The sequence below is a fragment of the Ictalurus furcatus genome, chromosome 20 (genome assembly GCF_023375685.1).
Source record: "Ictalurus furcatus strain D&B chromosome 20, Billie_1.0, whole genome shotgun sequence".
Taxonomy (NCBI): domain Eukaryota; kingdom Metazoa; phylum Chordata; class Actinopteri; order Siluriformes; family Ictaluridae; genus Ictalurus; species Ictalurus furcatus.
The window spans coordinates 5,789,343-5,810,364 of NC_071274.1; the positions used below are offsets into that span (position 1 = coordinate 5,789,343).

Consider the following 21,022-nt stretch of genomic DNA (forward strand, 5'->3'; position numbering starts at 1 on the left):
TTCTTCTACTAAGAGATTCAAATTTGATCAAATGTACATTTATTAAAGTGGTCCAAATTCCGTGCCTAGTACTGGTTTTCTAGGTTTCCTTGTTGCAGGTTTTTTTTTTTTTTTTTTTTTTTACACAAGAAATAAAAAAGTACTTCATGGCCACTGTTTACCCATCTTCTAATAGCTAATTCCAGCATGCTAATGCACCTTGTCACAAAGCAAAAGTCATCTCAAACTGTTTTCATGAACATGACAATGAGTTCAGTGTTCTTCAGTGGCCTTCCCAGTCACCGGATCTGAATCCAGTAGAACACCTTTGGGACATGGTAGAACCGGAGACTCACACCTGAGAAAGCTGGAGGAACTTCATGATGCAATCATGTCAGCGTGGACCAGAATCTCAAAGGAATGTTTCCAACATCTTGTGGAATCCATGGCATGAAGAACTGAGGCTGGTTTGAGAGCAAATGGAGGCCCTACCCAGAATTAGTATAGTGTTCCTAATAAAGTGCTCAGTGAGTGTATATTATTTGGTAGCGTTAGCACACGATGGCGACAAAGTACCACACACACACACACACAGACACACACACACACACACACAGACACACACACACAGACACACACAGAGTCTTACTGGTCTCTCTCTCTCTCTCTCTCTCATACACGCACACACACACACTATGTGCTGCTATAGGGAGTTACCAGCAGAGGGCGCTATATGACAATATTTTCCAAAGCAATTTTCACTTAAGCGCAAGAAAAAAGATGTTTATTCCAGAGCAAGACTGAATTCTCTTGAATTTTGAACATTACGTTTATTTATAACGCTTGAAAGTCCATTTTAAGCACGTGCACTGATAACACTGATGAATCTGTTAGTGTACAGAATAAACCATTATAATAAACACACAGTTATGGCGAGTAAACAGCACACATATCAGGGCATTTAATTCAATCTAGCTGAATCTGCCCTGTCGTAGATGATTTAGCTGCTGAATGAACAGATGAACAGAGCAGAGCCCTGCCCGCAGAGAGAGAGAGAGAGAGAGAGAGAGAGAGGCGCGCGCGCGCTGTCGCTGTCTGGAACAGCAGTCGCTTGCGTTAACGTGATTTTTTTTTATCATAAGGGATTTTTTGTGTTTTTAAATTGTTGTTTTTTAAAAATCTGAGATCATTTGTCGGATTTGTCGCTGATGAACAAATGGCAGCGGAATCATCGACCCGGAGATTCACCAAGAACCTGCTGAAACCCGGCAGCGCGGCCGAGATCCGCCAAACAGCGTCCAGTGCGGTGAGGATTTCTGCTCTCACGGTAAACTGCGCTCCATCGGCACACCGGCACACACCAGTATACACACCGGCACACACCAGTATACACACCGGCACACACCACTATACACACCAGTATACATACCAACACACACTAACACACACCAGTATACACACCGGCACACACTAACACACACCAACACACACTAACACACACCAGTATACACACCAACACACACTAACACACACCAACACACACTAACACACACCAGTATACACACCGGCACACACCAGTATACACACCGGCACACACCAGTATACACACCAGTATACACACCAACACACACTAACACACACCAGTATACACACCAACACACACTAACACACACCAGTATACACACCAACACACACTAACACACACCAGTATACACACTAACACACACCAGTATACACACCAACACACACTAACACACACCAGTATACACTAATACACAACAGTATACACACCAACACACACCAGTATACACATCAACACACACCAGTATACACATCAACACACACCAGTATACACACCGGCACACACCAGTAAACACTAATACACACCAGTATACACATCAACACACACCAGTATACACATCAACACACACCAGTATACATATCAACACACACCAGTATACACACCAACACACACCAGTATACACACCGGCACACACCAGTATATACATCAACACACACCAGTACACACACCGGCACACACCAGTATACACTAATACACACCAGTATACACACCAACACACACCAATACACACCAGTATACACTAATACACACCAGTATACACATCAACATACACCATTATTCACACCGGGACACACCAACACACACCAGTATACACACCGGCACAAACCAGTATACACTAATACACACCAGTATACACATCAACATACACCAGTATACACATCAACACACACCAGTATACACTAATACACACCAGTATACACACCAACACACACCAGTATACACTAATACACACCAGTATACATATTAACACACACCAGTATACACTAATACATACCAGTATACACACCGGCACACACCAGTATACACTAATACACACCAGTATACACTAATACACACAATTACGCACCAATATGCACCAGTATAATGTACACCAGTCTACACCAGTACACGCTGCGACTGGACGCTGGCAGCTTTACACTAGTGCACCACACAACCATCTTCCCTGCTGCAGAGATACAGCACGGTGCGTTCATTTAGACGCTTTGAAACAATTTCACATGCTGCATGAGTGTGTGTGTGTGTGTGTGTGTGTGTGTGTGGTACTGCTGTCTGCACTGTTGTGTATCGTGCAAAGGATAATAATTGAAAGATTTTTGCGGGAAACCTATCTGTCTGTCTATCTGTCTGTCTATCTATCTATCTATCTATCTATCTATCTGTCTGTCTGTCTGTCTATCTATCTATCTGTCTGTCTGTCTGTCTGTCTGTCTATCTATCCATGAGTCAGTATATATTGACTTATTTGTTTGCCTGTCCATCTCTGTCTCTCTACCTGGCTATTATTCTGCTCTGTTTCTGTCTTTATGTCTCTTTCGGAATGGTGTGTATGTCTGTCTGTCTGTCTGTCTGTCTGTCTGTCCATTTTTCTACCTGTCTGTGCATAAGTATGTCTGTCTTATTTGTTTGCTTGTATATCTCTATCTTTCTGTTTGCCTGTCAGTCTGTTCTGTTGCTGTCTGTATGCATATCTCTTTCAAATTAAATCTATCTATCTGTCTGTCTGTCTGTCTGTCTGTCTGTCTGTCTGCCTGCCTGCCTGTCTCACTGTCCATATATCTATCTATCCTTTTCACACCTTCTATCTATCTATCTATCAATCCATCCATCTGTCTATACAGTGAGGGAAAAAAGTATTTGATCCCCTGCTGATTTTGTACGTTTGCCCACTGACAAAGAAATGATCAGTCTATAATTTTAATGGTAGATTTATTTGAACAGTGAGAGACAGAAAAATACCAAAGAAATCCAGAAAAACGCATGTCAAAAATGTTATAAATTGATTTGCATTTTAATGAGGAAAATAAGTATTTGACCCCTCTGCAAAACATGACTTAGTACTTGGTGGCAAAACCCTTGTTGGCAATCGCAGAGGTCAGACGTTTCTTGTAGTTGGCCACCAGGTTTGCACACATCTCAGGAGGGATTTTGTCCCACTCCTCTTTGCAGATCTTTTCCAAGTCATTAAGGTTTCGAGGCTGACGTTTGGCAACTCGAACCTTCAGCTCCCTCCACAGATTTTCTATGGGATTAAGGTCTGGAGACTGGCTAGGCCACTCCAGGACCTTAATGTACTTCTTCTTGAGCCACTCCTTTGTTGCCTTGGCCGTGTGTTTTGGGTCATTGTCATGCTGGAATACCCATCCACGACCCATTTTCAATGCCCTGGCTGAGGGAAGGAGGTTCTCACCCAAGATTTGACGGTACATGGCCCCGTCCATCGTCCCGTTGATGCGGTGAAGTTGTCCTGTCCCCTAAGCAGAAAAGCACCCCCGAAGCATAATGTTTCCACCTCCATGTTTGACGGTGGGGATGGTGTTCTTGGGGTCATAGGCAGCATTCCTCCTCCAAACTCGGCGAGTTGAGTTGATGCCAAAGAGCTCCATTTTGGTCTGATCTGACCACAACACTTTCACCTAGTTGTCCTCAGAATCATTCAGATGTTCATTGGCAAACTTCAGACGGGCATGTATATGTGCTTTCTTGAGCAGCGGACCTTGCGGGCGCTGCAGGATTTCAGTCCTTCACGGCGTAGTGTGTTACCAATTGTTTTCTTGGTGACTATGGTCCCAGCTGCCTTGAGATCATTGACAAGATCCTCCCGTGTAGTTCTGGGCTGATTCCTCACTGTTGTCATGATCATTGCAACTCCACGAGGTGAGATCTTGCATGGAGCCCCAGGCCGAGGGAGATTGACAGTTCTTTTGTGTTTCTTCCATTTGCGAATAATCGCACCAACTGTTGTCACCTTCTCACCAAGCTGCTTGGCAATGGTCTTGTAGCCCATTCCAGACTTGTGTAGGTCTACAATCTTGTCCCTGACATCCTTGGAGAGCTCTTTGGTCTTGGCCATGGTGGAGAGTTTGGAATCTGATTGATTGATTGCTTCTGTGGACAGGTGTCTTTTATACAGGTAACAAGCTGAGATTAGGAGCACTCCCTTTAAGAGTGTGCTCCTAATCTCAGCTCGTTACTTGTATAAAAGACACCTGGGAGCCAGAAATCTTTCTGATTGAGAGGGGGTCAAATACTTTTTTCCCTCATTAAAATGCAAATCAATTTATAACATTTTTGACATGCGTTTTTCTGGATTTTCTTGTTGTTATTCTGTCTCTCACTGTTCAAATAAACCTACCATTAAAATTATAGACTGATCATTTCTTTGTCAGTGGGCAAACGTACAAAATCAGCAGGGGATCAAATACTTCTTTCCCTCACTGTATGTCTATCTGCCTGTTTGCCTGTCTCATTGTCCATCTCTCGGTCTATCTTTTTCGCACATTCTATCTGTCTGTCTGTCTGTCTGCCTGCCTGCCTGCCTGCCTGCCTGTTCATCTGTCTCACTGTCCATATATCTGTCTATCCTTTTCACACCTTGTCTATCTATCTGTCTATCTATCTATCTATCTATCTATCTATCTATCTATCTTTGTTGAGACAGAATTGCTGATAGCGAGCTAATGATTTAGTTATAGTGCGTCAGCAGTGATAATTCAGTCATTTCAGTCATTTCCCTCTGCACACACAGTGGATGTCTACATGTGGGTGTATTTAACATGTTTGCAGTGTTACTGTAGGACACCGCTGTCTGCCACACACTGCGTCATGTCCCGGTTACACACTTCACACCATGTTAGGGGTTATAACGTTTTCCTTAAACCCAGAATGGCTGTTTTCAATATTTTTGCTACGTTCTAACATTTTACTATGGACTCAGATTGGGGATTTTGCAGCTTGCGATGTGAATTGTAAACTGTCATTTAGAACAAAGAAAAGCAATGTCGAGTGAAATGTACATTCCAGTGTTGTTATGATGCCAAAACAGAAATGCCATTCATACTGTAGCCTAATTGAGTGCATCCTTGACCTCGGGGTAATTACTGGTTTTGCACAGATCTCTCCTGCTCTCCATGCTTTGAGGTGGTTTGCTCGCTTGAATGTTTGCTTTGATCCTCTCACTCTCTCTCACTCTTTCCATCCTTCTCTGTCTCACAGTTAAGTGGCATTGACTGGCGCTCGGAGTGTTCATCTATTCCCGGGTTTATTATCAGCGTTTCAATGGGACTGTTGGCAGAAGTGTGTCACTGGTGAACGTCTGCATCTGTCACACACCCAGAGCCATGTTGTTCTGACCCGCTGTAGAGAACAGCACGGGGGAAAACCCAACTTAGTTGCCTGTATGTAACTTATCTATGTAGAGTGGGAGGGGAATTTTATTCTATTTTCATTTGTTGTACTTTTAAGGTTATGTTACTACACATTCATGGTTGTGATACTGTATAAATGCAAGACAAAACAACGTGAAACCTTCTTACAGCATGTGTGGACTTAGGCTTGCATTTTGCATCTGCATGAGCAGGTCCCACTCCTGTGGTGATTTACAAGCGGAGGTCAACCCTCCTCGTCAGGGAGGATTTAAGCTTCCTTAAGCAGATCCGATTGGTGTCAGTGGGTCACCAGTGTGTTTAGGTGTGAATAAATTGTTCGTTTGGTGACAGGTTCAGAGCTTTCGGTCTGTCGCTTTTCATTTTATTGTTGTATTTGAGAATTGAGATTATATTAATTAATAATTATGATATATGGCACTGTTTCTATGGTAACAGCTTACACAGAGATGCTCCACATAAACGGGTTAATAATAATATCTGTAATTGTTGATGTGGTGAGGTTTTCTGTAAAGAGGTGTTTATTGTTAATGTCTTTTGGAAGGAGTCTCCAGTGTCAGCACTTTGTAACAGTTAGATGTAAAGCCATTTCTTTAAGTTTTCTGACACGGAAATATGCCATTACATGGAAAATTGCCAGCATAACTGTTGCTTTATTTGTTAACTCAGGAATAACTAGTGTATTCGATTAAATGTTTGGAGTTTTTGGAGTTTCTTGAGCTTTTTTGGATTTCTAGGACGGCTTGTCTGGTAGTATTTGCTTAAATATTTCCTCATAAATGCACACAAACTTAGACAAAGTGTAAATTCTCCATGACAACCATGAGAATGGTTTTTGAACTGGTGTTTAACTATGTCGACAGTAAGAAAGCTGATGGAGAACTGGAGAAATCTCCGTTTGGTTATTTGGCTTCTTGTGTAAAATGAGATCCATTAAATGGATTGGAGTCTTTGCATAAACAGGGAGCACGTTATTGAGCAGTCTAAAACGTGTCAGAGAGTCATGAGAAGCACGTCATTTTGAAATACAAGATATTCTTTGGTTTCCGCTTTCTCTTGGACAGCGTCTGTGGTCTGTGCGAGTCTGAATGAGTCTCCCACTGACCTGAAGCCTGGACACAGTCAGATCCGTCAAAATGATGTTTTGGGTTAATGCCCGTTTCCACAGGGGGTGTGTGTGTGTGTTTGTGTGTGTCCACCAGCCAGTGGCTTTTATTTACCTCTTCCCAATCACAGCTTCCGCATGTAACCAACCGAACATCCTCTCTCTGTGCCCAGCCTTTGAATTTTCTGGAATGTTCTCCAGACCTTCAATCAGAATAAATGGAGAAAAGTCCTTTCGCAGATGTGCAACAGAATAGAGAAACTAACTTGTGTGTGTGTTAGTGTGTGTGTGTGTGTGTGTGTGTGTGATAACAGTAACCCCTCCACCCAGCATATTTATGAGTGAACAGAGGCTGTGATCTGAATATTAATGCAGGCATGAGGCAGTGAGCCATGGAAATCATGGCCATGTAAACAGCCTCAAATTCGCCTCCTTCGTCCTCTACATCACGTTTATTAGTTGTTTAGTGTGTCTCAGTGCTTCTTAGGCTGTGTAAGAAAGTCTTTTTTTAGTATTTCTTTTGAGCCTTGGATTTAAATGCATGTATGTATGTATGCTTACTGCCTTTAGCATATACTAGCTCTCAAGTGCTCTGAATACACAGAGAAAGATGCTTTTAGGTACACAGAAATGAGTCTCAGCCACAGGGGTATAGAGCATCTGCTATGTTTTCTGCACTTTTCCAGCCTTCAGGATTTTGAAGGTTGCAATCTGATTGGCTTTCTACACATCTGTGTGTGTGTGTGTGTGTGTGTGTGTGTGTGTGTGCTGGTTTCCAATGGGGAAAAAAAATATGTTAAAATCCTGTGACATAATATTTTCAGTTCCCTCCAGGATTTCGTGATTTTGCGATCGCAGAAATGAACACAGAGTCAAGCAAAGACTGTGGAGCTTGCAGTTTTTCAAAATGACCACAGATTTTCTGCAGATTTGGGGCAAGATGTGTCATGTGACATCATCACAACGTGCATTCAGCCAAAGCCCTCTTCGATACATGATATACGGACACGAGTCTAGCTAAACGGTCTCATTTACCAACAAACATCACTGCGAAAGACCATGCGAAACTATTTCGTTCTATTGCATTGCCGGCAATGCAAGTAGTTTCTGGGGAAAAAAAACAAAAAAAAAACTTTTTGGCCGCAAAAATCACAAAAAAAACAAAATCCTGTAGGGACTGATTTTTAGAGTAACATTGAAAAATGTTCACAGAATGTTGAAAATGTTTCAAAGAGTTTTGTTTGACGCAGGACGTGGGGAGAAAACGTTCTTCTCACACATGTTTGCTGATAGGCTATGGGAAAAGGTTCATGATTGGCCATCTATCGTGCCGGTGGAATTGTTTCTTGTTATTAAAATAGGCTATTCTTGGTCATGTTTATTGCCGAAACCTACCATACTCTCTAGTGAAGCGAGACTACTCACAAGTAGGTTTATATAGGCTTAAAGGTGCACTGCTCAACATTTTTATAGCTATAACTATTACCTGCAAAAAATCTGGGGACACAATACAAATATTTATTTGTTAAAACAATGTGATCAAAAGAAGAAAAAAAAAAGAAACAAAAAACACATGAAAATGGCCTTAATTATGGACTGGACTTCTTACTTATGTTAACATCCCCCCTCAGAAACACAAACATAAACAATCTATTGCTGAACAGTATTGTACTGTAGTGGAGTAAAACTAAGTCTAATATCTGCTGCAAGAGGCATAAAAATATCTTTAAAAAAAATTATACATATATATATATATATATATATATATATATATATATATATATACATATATATAAATCTCAGAGTGAAGGGGATGAAGTAGTATGGCTAATTAGCTACATTTCTTCTTAAAAATACTTAATCTTATAAACTGGTAAACAGTTTGGAATAATGATATTGAATCTAATTAGCAAGTTATTTCTATATCTATAGCTAAGTTTGTCTTAACTGTCTAAGTAGAATGAGATGAATAGTGCTTGTAAGCTAGTCAGCAGAATAAGACAATAGAAATATATCTATTTTTAGAATTAACATGGATGATCTCTGCATGCCAGGATAGATTCTGAGATGTGGGACTTTGCGTAGATGGCCATGGATGGGATGTTTGGTCAAGAAGTAGTAGTAGATGCTTCCAGTACAGCCTAACTCTTACTATATTATAACATTTTATCATAAATACTCATTTTCCCCTTGCTGTGGAGGAAAATGTGCATAGGGATTTACAGACAGAAATATTACATGCATTATCCCTGCCAAGCGTGGCGGTGACTCTGCTCGACCATGCGTGCCCGCTTCCTGTGGCTCTACCTGGCTTTCTGCCCAATCGACCAAGCCATAATGGGAATGTGAATACTGAGACCCTGAATGACTGGAGATTTGCACGTGTATGTTTTGGCTGTAGGTCAGACTCAGGAAGTATGCCACTATTATTACCCCCCGAAAAAAATCTGTGTTTAAGAAAAAGTCACATTGGTTTTCTTCCCTTTGTTTTGTTCCAGTCTCCGTGACGCCTTGCTACAGTATAGCATAATTTTGTTGTTTTTTGCTTTTGCTTGTAAGCTTTTTGATGCTTTTCCAGCTCTTATTAGCTACAGTCACAATTCTTACATAATTGATATTACCTAATTGCAATATTATGAGCTAAATGGTTAGATTCATTTGTTATTATACCACAGCGCTGTTGAATTCTCGATTCGGATCGGTCAGAAAGCGTTCATTAATTTTCTAGAACAGTAGCACTGGTAGTAGCTTTAAGGCAAAGGTTTAAATCAACAGTTGTTCTAATATGTTAATGTTTTTATAGTAACAACATACACAGGGAATTGTATGGCCGACGCTCCACATAAATATATTGAAAACGTGTAACTGTTGATGTAGTGAAGTTTTCTGTGAGATGTTCAGATTTAGCATTTTTGGAAGGAGTCTCCAATGCCAGTGCTTGGTAACAGACGTATGCAAAGCATTTATTGACTTCCAATTTAAAGGCTGATGAGTTGAATGACTGTTTATAGCTGCTATAACATAAGTGATCAAAGAAACTAACTTGTTTCATTCCACAATGCTAGTCATAACTATAAATCAATAAAAAGTATGATCTGTCATACATTAATAAATTAGTTTTTGTTGGCGAATCACTGTGGTATAAGAAGCGTACAGGAAGTAAGCTAGTTCAGCCATTTCTCTGGTTGCTGTAAAAGCATCGCGCTGCATATAAATTTTATTGTTACAGTATATTTGTGCCTTCTCACTACCCCTCTCTTTCCGTCAGCATATTAAATCCATTTTGCTGTCGACTTATATAAGCTGCACTATTACCTAGATGAGCCAGGATAAAATATGAAATCATATCACGAGCACTTTCCATTTACTTTTCATTAGTGCTTATAAACTCCTTGTGCTTTCTCAGAGCGGGGGTGGGGGGTGGGGCGTGGTTTAATCTAGTGTGGTTTGGAAACCCCCAGGGATCTGTAGTGTATAGCCAGCAGGTCAGTGATTAAATAGATGTATATTATAAAAAAGTATGATGCAGAATATGCTTTAATTGGAAAACGATAACACCGCTTTGTGTTGAGATGCATCATAGTACCCTGTTGTCCTATAATAAAATGCCTCAAGTGTTTTATACCTTACTTCTTAATTAGTGGCTTTGTCAGGATTTATTACATTAATACAGAATAGTAATTATTCATTTACATTTCGCTATAGTATGTTGTATATTGTCCAGTAAAGGTTTTGTGTGTTTCAGTAATACACCTTATACATGTTCTTTTCCCTTTGTAAGTTTTTTCACAGACTAAAAGTGTTGATAAAAGACCACGTATGTATAATATTAGACTACTGTTATAATCATATTATGAAAGTGGCTTAAAGCGAACAATAAAATACATCCTTCATCTAGGTTGTGTGCGTATGTGCTCCTCCAAACATCAAGCCTCCGTGCCATAAGGGAGCACATGCAAGGGTCAAAGGTCATTCAGTGAGGTTATATTTAGGGGGGTTTTTGTTGTGTTTTAGTGTGTTATGGGGGTTGGAATGCAAACCTGTAGGAATTTCTTTTTCTTTTCTTTTCTTTTCTTCTTCTCCTTTCATTGCCTTCATTTCACAAGGACATGCATACAATCCAGTTTACATATGGTCTCTCTCGTCCATGTTTGCATGTTCTGTCTATTGCTGTTTCTTCATTGCTGACTTCGTTTTCTGAATGATGACCAGAGAGAGCCAAAAGCTACAAAAAGCTACAAAAGAGTCTCACAGACCTCAGTGCACCCCTCCTCCCTAAAACACACACACAAACACATGCACGCACACACACACGGCACCCCATCATCATTTAGAACAGGGTCAGCCTGGGTTATACCATCCACCGCTCAAGGTTTTCATTTGCTTTTCTATTTCTGCAGCCATGATCTACGAGACGTTTTCTGATCATTTTGACTGTCTATGTCTTCCCTTGGTTTTTTTTTTGTTCAGTCACGTTTCTCTGAATTAGATCCTGTGGTTAATGTTTATTTTGCCGTGGACGTAGTATTCTCCTGAGGATATGTACCCGTCAGCACCTTCGTGATTTGTCTGCATACACAAATAGACGCACTCTATTGAGGAGAGGAACCTTTCACCCCGTGGTGATGTTCCTGAAGGAAATGCAAAATGAACAGCAGTGTTCCAAGCTTAAATAGATTACAAGTAATCTAATGAAGTGCGATGTATTATACTGCCAGTAATGAGAAATGAAGCTCTGCAGACTGCATTATGTGGTAGTTCACCACACGCAAGCTTTGTTCAAATCTTTAAATAGGACTTCAGAGAGCATTAGAACACGGCCATCGTAAATCTCTGTTCACTCAATAACGTGCATTTACAGTCATTTAGAGTCATTACTGAATTGTTTTCTGTGCAAAATGACTCACAAAGGAGGCCGAACACAGTCATAATGCCGAGTAGTTGAGGATTAAGGCTCTAGCTCAACCTTCTCTGGCAGTTCTGGGATTTGATCTCACAACCTTCTACTCACTATTAAGCATATCTTATATAATGATTTTAATCGTCTCTACATGACTTTACACTACCATGACCTCCAGTGGCATTTACATCATTTTTTTTTAACATTGGGGTACGCTAATATGAGTCATCACTCAAAATACACCAAAAGAGCAGTCTGTTTTTCCTCTTTCCAGGAAACTCCACCCCCTTCCCCCATCTCACGTACTCTCGACTGGGCTCTCGTTTTGAGTTTATATGTAAATATGAAATAAAAGCTATCAGTATATGTCACAGCTGACTATATTTATTAGAGATGTCACTGAAAATCTTTGGCCAAAACGGAATGAAAGAGAAAAAAAGCAGAGAAAAAAAATTGACCTAACACTTAACAAATAATGTTAATGTTGATGATGATAATTAAAAAGTGATTACATACGTTGGTCTTTTCTGCTCCCCTGACAGGTTTATCGCATTCAAACCCTTTGCAGCAAATCAGCATAAAAATAGTACTATGTTTTCTTTTTGTTTTTTTTGGGGTTTTTTTTACTGTTAATCGCCTAAAATGCAAGTGTCTAGCAGTGTCCTGCAGTTTAGCGTCCAGAATAGATTAATATTTGGCGCTATCCATAATTCCCTCTATATTAACCAGAGCCTCGATTCTCAGCTGAAGAGAAGCAGCCTGTATAGAATGATGCTGCCACCACCGTGCTTTATATCTTCTTTTTGTGCCAGACATAATCTTTTTAAGAATTAAAAAGACCATAAGACATTTTGCCACATGGTTTGGGGTGATCTAGTTGGGCTTGGATGTTTGTTTTTTTCCCATACATGAAGAATATGAGAAATCCTACGTGCCAGATAGTTCTTCTGCTCCTTTTATTGTTGCTGCAGGTTTCTTGGCAGCCTCCCTGATAAGAATTTGTCTTGTTCTTTTGAAAATGTACTGTTATGGGTTTTTTTTTTTTACCGTTTTATTACCATATTATTTTTTGCAGAATCGCCTTAAATGACACCATCCACCTATGTTTCCATGATTGCCACTGCCTGCAAGCAGTTCCTGACTAAAATGCACTCTCCGTCCTATACTCCTATAAACCTGAAATGAAATGGTGAAAAAGCTATATAAAAAAATAAATAAAATAAAAAAGCCTTTTTATCACTTCTGGACTATTAAATGATTTTAATAATATGGAATTACACCATGGACATGTTTCATTTTCTTTTCATTAGTGCTTATAAGCTCCTTGTGCTTTGTCAGAGTGGGGTGTTTGATCTAGTGTGATTTGGAAACCCACAGGGATCTGTAATATATAGCCAGAAGGTTAGTGAGTTAATATTCTTTGCATCTTTAATTGTGTTAGGTGGTGGAAATCATGATCAACGTTTACATAATTATATTATAAATGCAAAAAAAAAAGTTGTGTGCCTCCATCTTGCTGAATAATGCAGTATTGAAAATCATGCAGCATTTGAAAGTGCTGAATAAACCAGGGCAGCTGTCATAATCTCTGCCCAAGCATCTCATCATGACAGAGATTAGTTAAGTGTATGTGTGTGTGTGTGTGTGTGAGTGTCTGCATGGACAGTTTCATGCTTCTCAACCCTGTGCTTATAGCTTTGTGCACCCTAGTTGTTATGGCTCCCACCAAACCTCAACGATCAACACCCCAAAAAGACAGTGGAATATGACCTTCTTATCCACAGTGAGTGTCTTTCTTTAAAAGTTGCTCTGTCTGTACCATGCTCATATTCAGGCACGGCTGTTCTTCATCACCATATAGCATGTAAGAACAAGCGCAGTCTCTGTATCTGACTGATGTCAGAGTGCCGCAGAGAAAGAGTCGAATACATGACCAGTATCAGAGTTTCTTCTGACATTCACACACACACACACACACACACACACACACACAACAGTAACTGTATGAGCTCACAAACAGAATGATGAATACTAGCAGCTCTGCAGTCAAATCAAATGGTACGAGTCAAGATGTTATCAGGGAGATAGATCAGACGTTACTTATGCTACTGCATGTGGTCCGATAACTCTGGTAAATCTGCCCACAAGCAAATCGTATGGTGCATATGAATTTATGAAAGGAAGAGGCAAGAAAAGGGAGAGAGTGAGAAAAGCAGCAGTGTAAATATCACACACAGCATCTTTGAGTTATCTTCATTCTTGCTAGAAATAATGCAACACATGCTGTTTTTTCTTCATCTCTAAAAACATGTTAACATCAGGTTTGTTGTTTCAGTGGGAAGCAAAGGCCGTAACGTAAATCAAAGACACCGCTGTTTTGATGCGAATGTATTCACAGATATAAGTAAAGGAGGGAATCTTGTGTGCACATCCTTCTTCAAGTCATCCCACAGGTTTTTGATAGGATTTAGATCTGGGCTCTGACCGGGCCATTCCAAAACATTGATCTTCGCCTTCTGAAGCCATTCCTTTGTTGACTTCAGTCGGTGCTTTTGGTTGTTATTGTACTGGAATGTGAAATTTTTATCATTTTCGACTGTGGCCTGCGGTTTTATGCCAAGATAGATTGGTATTTGTAGCTATCCATGATTCCCGCTATCTTGACTAGAGCCCCAATTCCCAGCTGAGGAGAAGCAGCCACATAGCATGATGCTGCCACCACCATGCTTCGCTGTGGATGACAAAATGTCTTGTTTTAGAACCAAACTATTTTTTTTTTTTTAGAATTATGCCCAAAAAGTTTTGCCTTGCTCTCATCAACACATTTGGTCTCAACACATAGTTTGGGGTAATTTAGGTGGGCTTGAATGTTTTGTTTTGTTTTTTCGTGATTAAAATACAGGCTACCCGATAGTCCATACATGAAGAATACCAGAGATTGTTGTCACATGCAGAGAGTAATCAGTACTTGCCAGATTGTCTCTTGACAGCCTCCCTGATAAGTTTCTGTCTTGTCCTTTCATCTGTATTGGATGGACGGCCTGTTCTTGGTAATGTCACTGTGGTGCCCCATTTTTTTACTTGTTAATGATGACCTTCACAGTGTTCCATGGTACATCTAATGTTTTGCGAATTATTTTGTTCCCCTCTACTGATTGATACCTTTCGACAATGAGATCAACTATATGCTTTACAAGAACTTTGCACACCATGACACCAGCAGTTGAATGAAACCAAGAAGACGTCAAGAAGATCCTACAGAAACAGCTGATCTTTATTTTGGGTTAATCAGAATCACTTCATTCATGACAGGTGTATGATAATTCCTTTAAAACATGAGTTTGAATGTGATTGGTTCATTCTGAGCACAGTCACATGCTCCATTATAAAAGCTTATGCAATCAGGTTATTGTACGTTTTTTCTTGTCGTCCCCCCCCCCCCCCGCCCCCACCCAAATGGTTTCCATTTGTTTTTCACTTGAATTTGGATGGTTGGAAGATTGGACATGATTTATCTTGGTTTAATTTTTTACATCACAAAAAAAAAAAGCGATTTTTAAAGGGATGTTTATATCCAGTTAATAAGGCTGACATGATTAACTTGATGCAGTATATTCTTGTAAAGAGATGATGTCATTCCTTATCTGCCAATCTCACATCTAATCTGGTTCTCTTTCGTGAATTCCTAAGCAATTAGTAGAGAACGGGACGAAGCGAGAGAGAGAGAGAGAGAGAGAGAGAGAGAGAGAGAGAGAGACTCACAGACACAGCCCATAATTATTTAATGGGAAAATATCATATTCAATATTTTTGGGACCCAGGTGGGCCAATCTCATGATTGAGTGAGCCAGGACCCTCTGACAACACCATCCCCCCCACCCCGTGGAGCCAGGCCCAGAAAATAAAAATATGCCATGAAAATGTGGTGGTATTTAGAATTTATTAAAGAATGTAAATAAACGTTTTAATTACATTTAATGTTGAGGAAGGTCCACGAAACAAGTTCCGGTTACCGCTTATAGCATTAACAATAAGCAATCGTTCCCTCGCTTTCTCTTAATGTTAATAAGACATAAAATGCTTATTCACTGGTGAAAAACTTGCTGCCTTACTTCTAACTGTTACAAAGCACTGACACTGGAAACTTATTCCGAAAATGATCAATAAACATCTCTTTACAGAAAACCATATCAACAACTATTCTTTAATAAATCTATAACGACACCTTTTAAAAACGTGTATATTATTAGACTTCGAGTATGTGGTTGATACATGGCCCTGAGAATTAGATGTTACTATAGAAACAATAACGTATAAGAAGTAGCACATTAATATAAATATAGCTTAGAGAGTTTTTTTTTACGCTTTCTGTGTAATAACCATATTTAGTATTTAGGGGAAAGGGTGTACATTGGCGGCACTCTGCAGTGATTTTGTTGGTAAACAGAATGACGCAAATCCTCTGTCTCATTTTCTATCTTGAGAAAAAAAAAGATCTGTTTCCTGCTCCTCCCATCCTCAGAGACAAGACTTCCTCCTGGGATTCATCTTATGCCATTCAAAATGTGCTAATGCTGTTGTGTGCTGAGTGACCAGTGAGTCTGGCTCTATGTTTATGATTGTATCACGAAGGCTAAAATATGCCACAGCATTTCTATTTTTATGACCATTAACGCAGGTGAAGGGGAATGTAAATGGGGGAGGGGTTTGAATGAATACAGCAGCAAGATTTGTGGTTAGATGTCCAATTAGATTAGCTCCTCATTTTTTTTAAAAAACATGAATAAATATTATATTTTTTACATCTATGTATAGTTTTAGACATCACTTACACTTGTGTACCTTGATTGACGTCACCTTGATTGAATGATGTGTGCCAGTAGGTTGCATTTTGACCAAATCTTTTCCTAGAACACCATGGGTGTGTCTAGATCACCTCCCTAGCTCCCTAGGTCATGAATCAGTATATTGTGTACATGAGTTCGGACACTGGTAAGGACCCTGGCTCATTACACATTGGGACACTGATAAATCAATTTCTGGCAACATAACTACTATAAATTTTTTTAGCTTAATCTCACATATTTCTGTCATGGTAAGTCAAGCAGGATCTTAGGCAAGCTAGTGGATTTTTAAAAAAAATCATTAAACACTTAAAAGTCATTAGACTCAAACAAACTGTATATAGAATGTCAAATGCTAACGTAAGTAATCATTCGAGAGCTACAACAATGATAACAAACTACTTACAATTGTAAACGAAGTTGGCTGAGAGTTCGTCCGCCTCAGAAAACATCATGATATCATTTCCAGTTAGGAAACATAGTGAGCATCGATGCTCCCTGTTTTTTGCAGTGCATTGTGGGATTTTTTATGGCGTGAATGTTCCGGTGTACTGGAAGGATTTCGTGATTGACAGCCCTTAAAATGGCCGACTCCCTGATCAGTGCCCTGACTACTAGGGAGCTGATTGAGACACACCACAAAGGGTTTTATTCCTTTTATACCACAGCAATTTACCATCGATTAAGTTTTTATTATTATTATTGAGGAACACATACTTTTTATCTATTTCTAGTTACAATTAATATTGTGGAACATATGTGAAATAAGCTAGTTTGCGTTATGTTTTACATTATAACAGCTATAAACAGTCTCACAAGCCTGTCTTGTTCTTCTCTCTCTCTCTCTCTCTCTCTCTCTCTCTCTCTCTCTCTCTCTCTTCCTCTCTATCGCTCTCTTTAAGGTAATATATGTCCAAAAATCTATGCCAGAAAATGTAACAATTTTGTTTGCACTAAGCAGGGATGAGAAAGTAATGCACATGCAATTTGGAACCAAAATGGGTTTGGAAATCTCACTGCACTGGCACATTTTTAAATACACATACCTTGTGTTAGACTAACCACATCTGCTCATACTCTTTTATTTCTGTCCACAAAAATAGTGACTAGGAGAACAGCAAGGCACTGGCTTATACCCAATAAAATAATCAGTACACTGCTGTTATATCACTTATAACATTTCGCAGTACAACACACCCAGATTTCAATTTCTATACACGTAAAGCATGACTTTTTCATAAAGACGAAAGGCTTTCTGAATTTCGTCTGCACTCTATCAATAAGCTGTATCTTTTTCATACGTACAACACAAAAGCCCGACCATGCTTAGTTTGCGAAACTTAAGCCACATGTTCATGCTCAGAACAGGAAGTCAAGCTCATTTAGACAGGTTAGACAGCATTAGTCTCATGCAATCGGTGATCGCACCTCTTCTTGTGAATCTTAACCACAGGATGTGATGTGTCGTGAAGGAAGATGATTATGATAAACTGAAGAAGAGGTGAAGAGCACAGTGTCGAATATGAGCTGACTTTGATTGAGCTCACCAGCCAGCGATATTAATACACAAAAGGAATGCACTGAACAAACTGTGTACCATTTTCTTGGATTCGGGAGATCAGAGATCAGAGAGATGATGCAGATTATGAGAGAGTCTCAGATACGATCTAAACATGTACACTGAAACGTGTCACTCATTATTTGTATTCAGAATCCAGTCATAAAGTATGCAGTTTCAGAATGAAAGAGCAAAACTAACCAAAGCTGCACACTGAATTAAAGTCATAAATGACGCACAAGGGCATGAGGTAGAACGTTTTTTTTTTTTATCCTTTCCCAGTTCTAATAAAGCAAAGCATCAGATGAAATTTGCAATATGCATGAGCTGTATCATTGCCACGTCCACGTCCGTAAGACCTCATTCAGGAAGGCTAGAGCCAGCGTTTTATGTAACTATACAAAATAGCTTGACCACACGCATTGTTATTGTTTTAACTATTTTGAAGATTTTCATTTCCAATCATTTCCATTATATTTAGTCTTAAAAGCACACGTAAAAGATAATTGTAATGTCTATGAAAAGTTCAGACACAACAAAATGGGAGACAGTTAAGCCTCATAAGTCATCTGTTTGTAATCGACACTTTAGAACTAAAACAAAAGATCACACACGACCTTAAATGGTCAGTGTTTTTCACACTATGTCTGGCAACGTGATCCGATCGTGTCTTTGTAGATCAGCATCTCTCCTTTGTCCTTTTCATCATACAGCCGGACCCAGTACGAAATCGTTCACCTCGTGAGCTGAAACAGCACGAGTGTAAAGTCCAGCTCACCATACAGTCCTCACTCGGCCAGTTAAAAATACAATCCTGTTATAACTGTCGTCACGTCTCTTTTCCTGAAGGCTTTGATGCCTGTTTGGTCAGTTACTGCTCAAGCCAGGGTTCCTTTTCTCCTCTTCTCTGTCAATGACATGAGCAGACATTTGTCTTTCAGAGCGGCTGTCTCAGGATAGCACTAAAGAGAAAAAGACGTTATATCCTGTACCACGTGTTGACGTTTAAATTCTGGCCAGGCGTATTCGTCTTCAGACTTTTTATGTGGGGTCACTTGATTTATAAATGGGATCTCTCTTCTATTCCGCTCTATTCTTTTATTTGATTTGATTTACTAGTTTACTAAATTTGTATTATGTATATCAAACTAATTATGAAGAAGTTTTGTGTGCTGCTATTGTAAATGTTAGTGCATAGAAACAAGCCACATTTAAGTAAATTTAATGTACATTTTTTGACTTTTTCCCTATCTTGACACGCTGTACTTGTGTAGGAGTTGAGCAATAAAAAGGACAAATTTCTCCATTCATCTAGACTAACTCTGTTAGTTCCTTTGACTAGCTCATTGAGTGACCCTGCCTTGGTGGAATAACAGAAGTCAAGACGTGCTTATCCTACACAGGGTTGTGGGGAGCCTGGAGCCTATCCCAGGGGACTCAGGGGTCAATGCGGGAGACACCCTGGATGCGGTGCCAACCAATTGCAGAGCATAATCGCACTTCCATGAACACACTAAGGACAATTTGAGAATCAGCCTATAACGCATGTGTTTGGACTGGGGGAGGAACATGCAAACTCCGCACACACAGGGCCGCGACGGGATTCAAACCCCCAACCCGACCCTGGACGTGCGAGACAAATGTGCTAACGACTAAGCCACTGTACCACCCAGAAGAAAATGGATTTACAAGCGGGACAGTAAATAATAAAGAGAAACCAAAAATGCCAAGGGCTGGCGTCACCCAAAAAAGTTTGTCTGAGTGTACGGAAGTTTAGACTGAGTGTGTTAGGTCTGTGAATGGTGTTTGAATTTTTCATAATATATTCATATTTGAATCTACAACTGCACTTTTTGTCTATTTTGTCTAAACATTTCCTAAACTTCATGGCATCTCATATTTTAAACCATGTATCGATTTTCTATCTAGGCACTTCCTGATGTAGTCATTCTTTTTCTGAGGCTAAATCATAAACCATGTTCGGTTGATTCTGCAACTTCATCACATTATGTTATTATTTGACAGTAGTTTTCTGACTACACGGTAAATCACGGGTCTATATTAATGCACTCTCTCTTGTAGCTTAACGTTTCTATAGTAACAGCTCCTCAGAATGTGAGCCTAATTTTAAAAACAATATCATTGTTGACATTGGTGAAGTTTTCCTTGAGGTGTTTATTTAACATTTTTGGAAGGGGTCTCCAGTGTCAGAGCTTTGTAACTGTCAGAGCTTTGTAACACTGTAATGTTTCAGACCCAGTCCAAAGTCTTCAGGACTTCTGTGGGACGTTCGCATGCAGTTGCATAAATATTAGTGGTACGCATAAACATGTGCGTAAACATGTGACACACACGTTTAACATTTACATACAGCATTTAGTAGACGCCCTTATCCAGAGTGACTTACACAATCGCTTTGTAGTCTATCAGAAACATCCAGTTCAATAGGTCTCACACACACACACACACACACACACACACACACACACACACACACACTGCATCATCTTAAGTTAACTGTGAGCCCATTTTGTGGTGATTGGGCTTATGATGATGTCACTTGTGTTAGTACACTCACAACAAGAGAATATTGTGACAGGAATTTCTGTGTGTGTGTGTGTGTGTGTGTGCATGAATGACAGAGGACTGAATTGCTCCAGTGTTTGAATGCTGTGTGATCTCAGAGAGAGATTTGGTGCTCTCTCATGCCTCTTCACTGCTCTTGCATATGTTGAGTATGTGTGTGTGTGTGTGTGTGTGTGTGCATGTGTGTGTGTTTGCTTTCGTTAATAGGTTTAATAAAAATGTATATTTTGTTCAGTGTGGCTGTTTTTACTGTTAGTGGTCCTCTATTTCCTGTGTCCCGTCTCACACTGCAGCTTGTGTTGTGT

General features: G+C 39.8%; 1 protein-coding gene across 1 annotated transcript in view; it reads left to right on the forward strand.

Annotated features, from left to right (window-relative positions):
• The first annotated feature begins 857 nt into the window (after positions 1 to 857).
• The window catches only part of dock10 (dedicator of cytokinesis 10), a 113,043-nt gene continuing 92,878 nt past the window's right edge, over positions 858 to 21,022 (forward strand). The window contains exon 1 of the mRNA XM_053652250.1: positions 858 to 1,306. Within this exon, the coding sequence (XP_053508225.1) occupies positions 1,196 to 1,306 (111 nt within the window). The 5' untranslated portion in view covers positions 858 to 1,195. The remainder of the gene's footprint in view (positions 1,307 to 21,022) is intronic.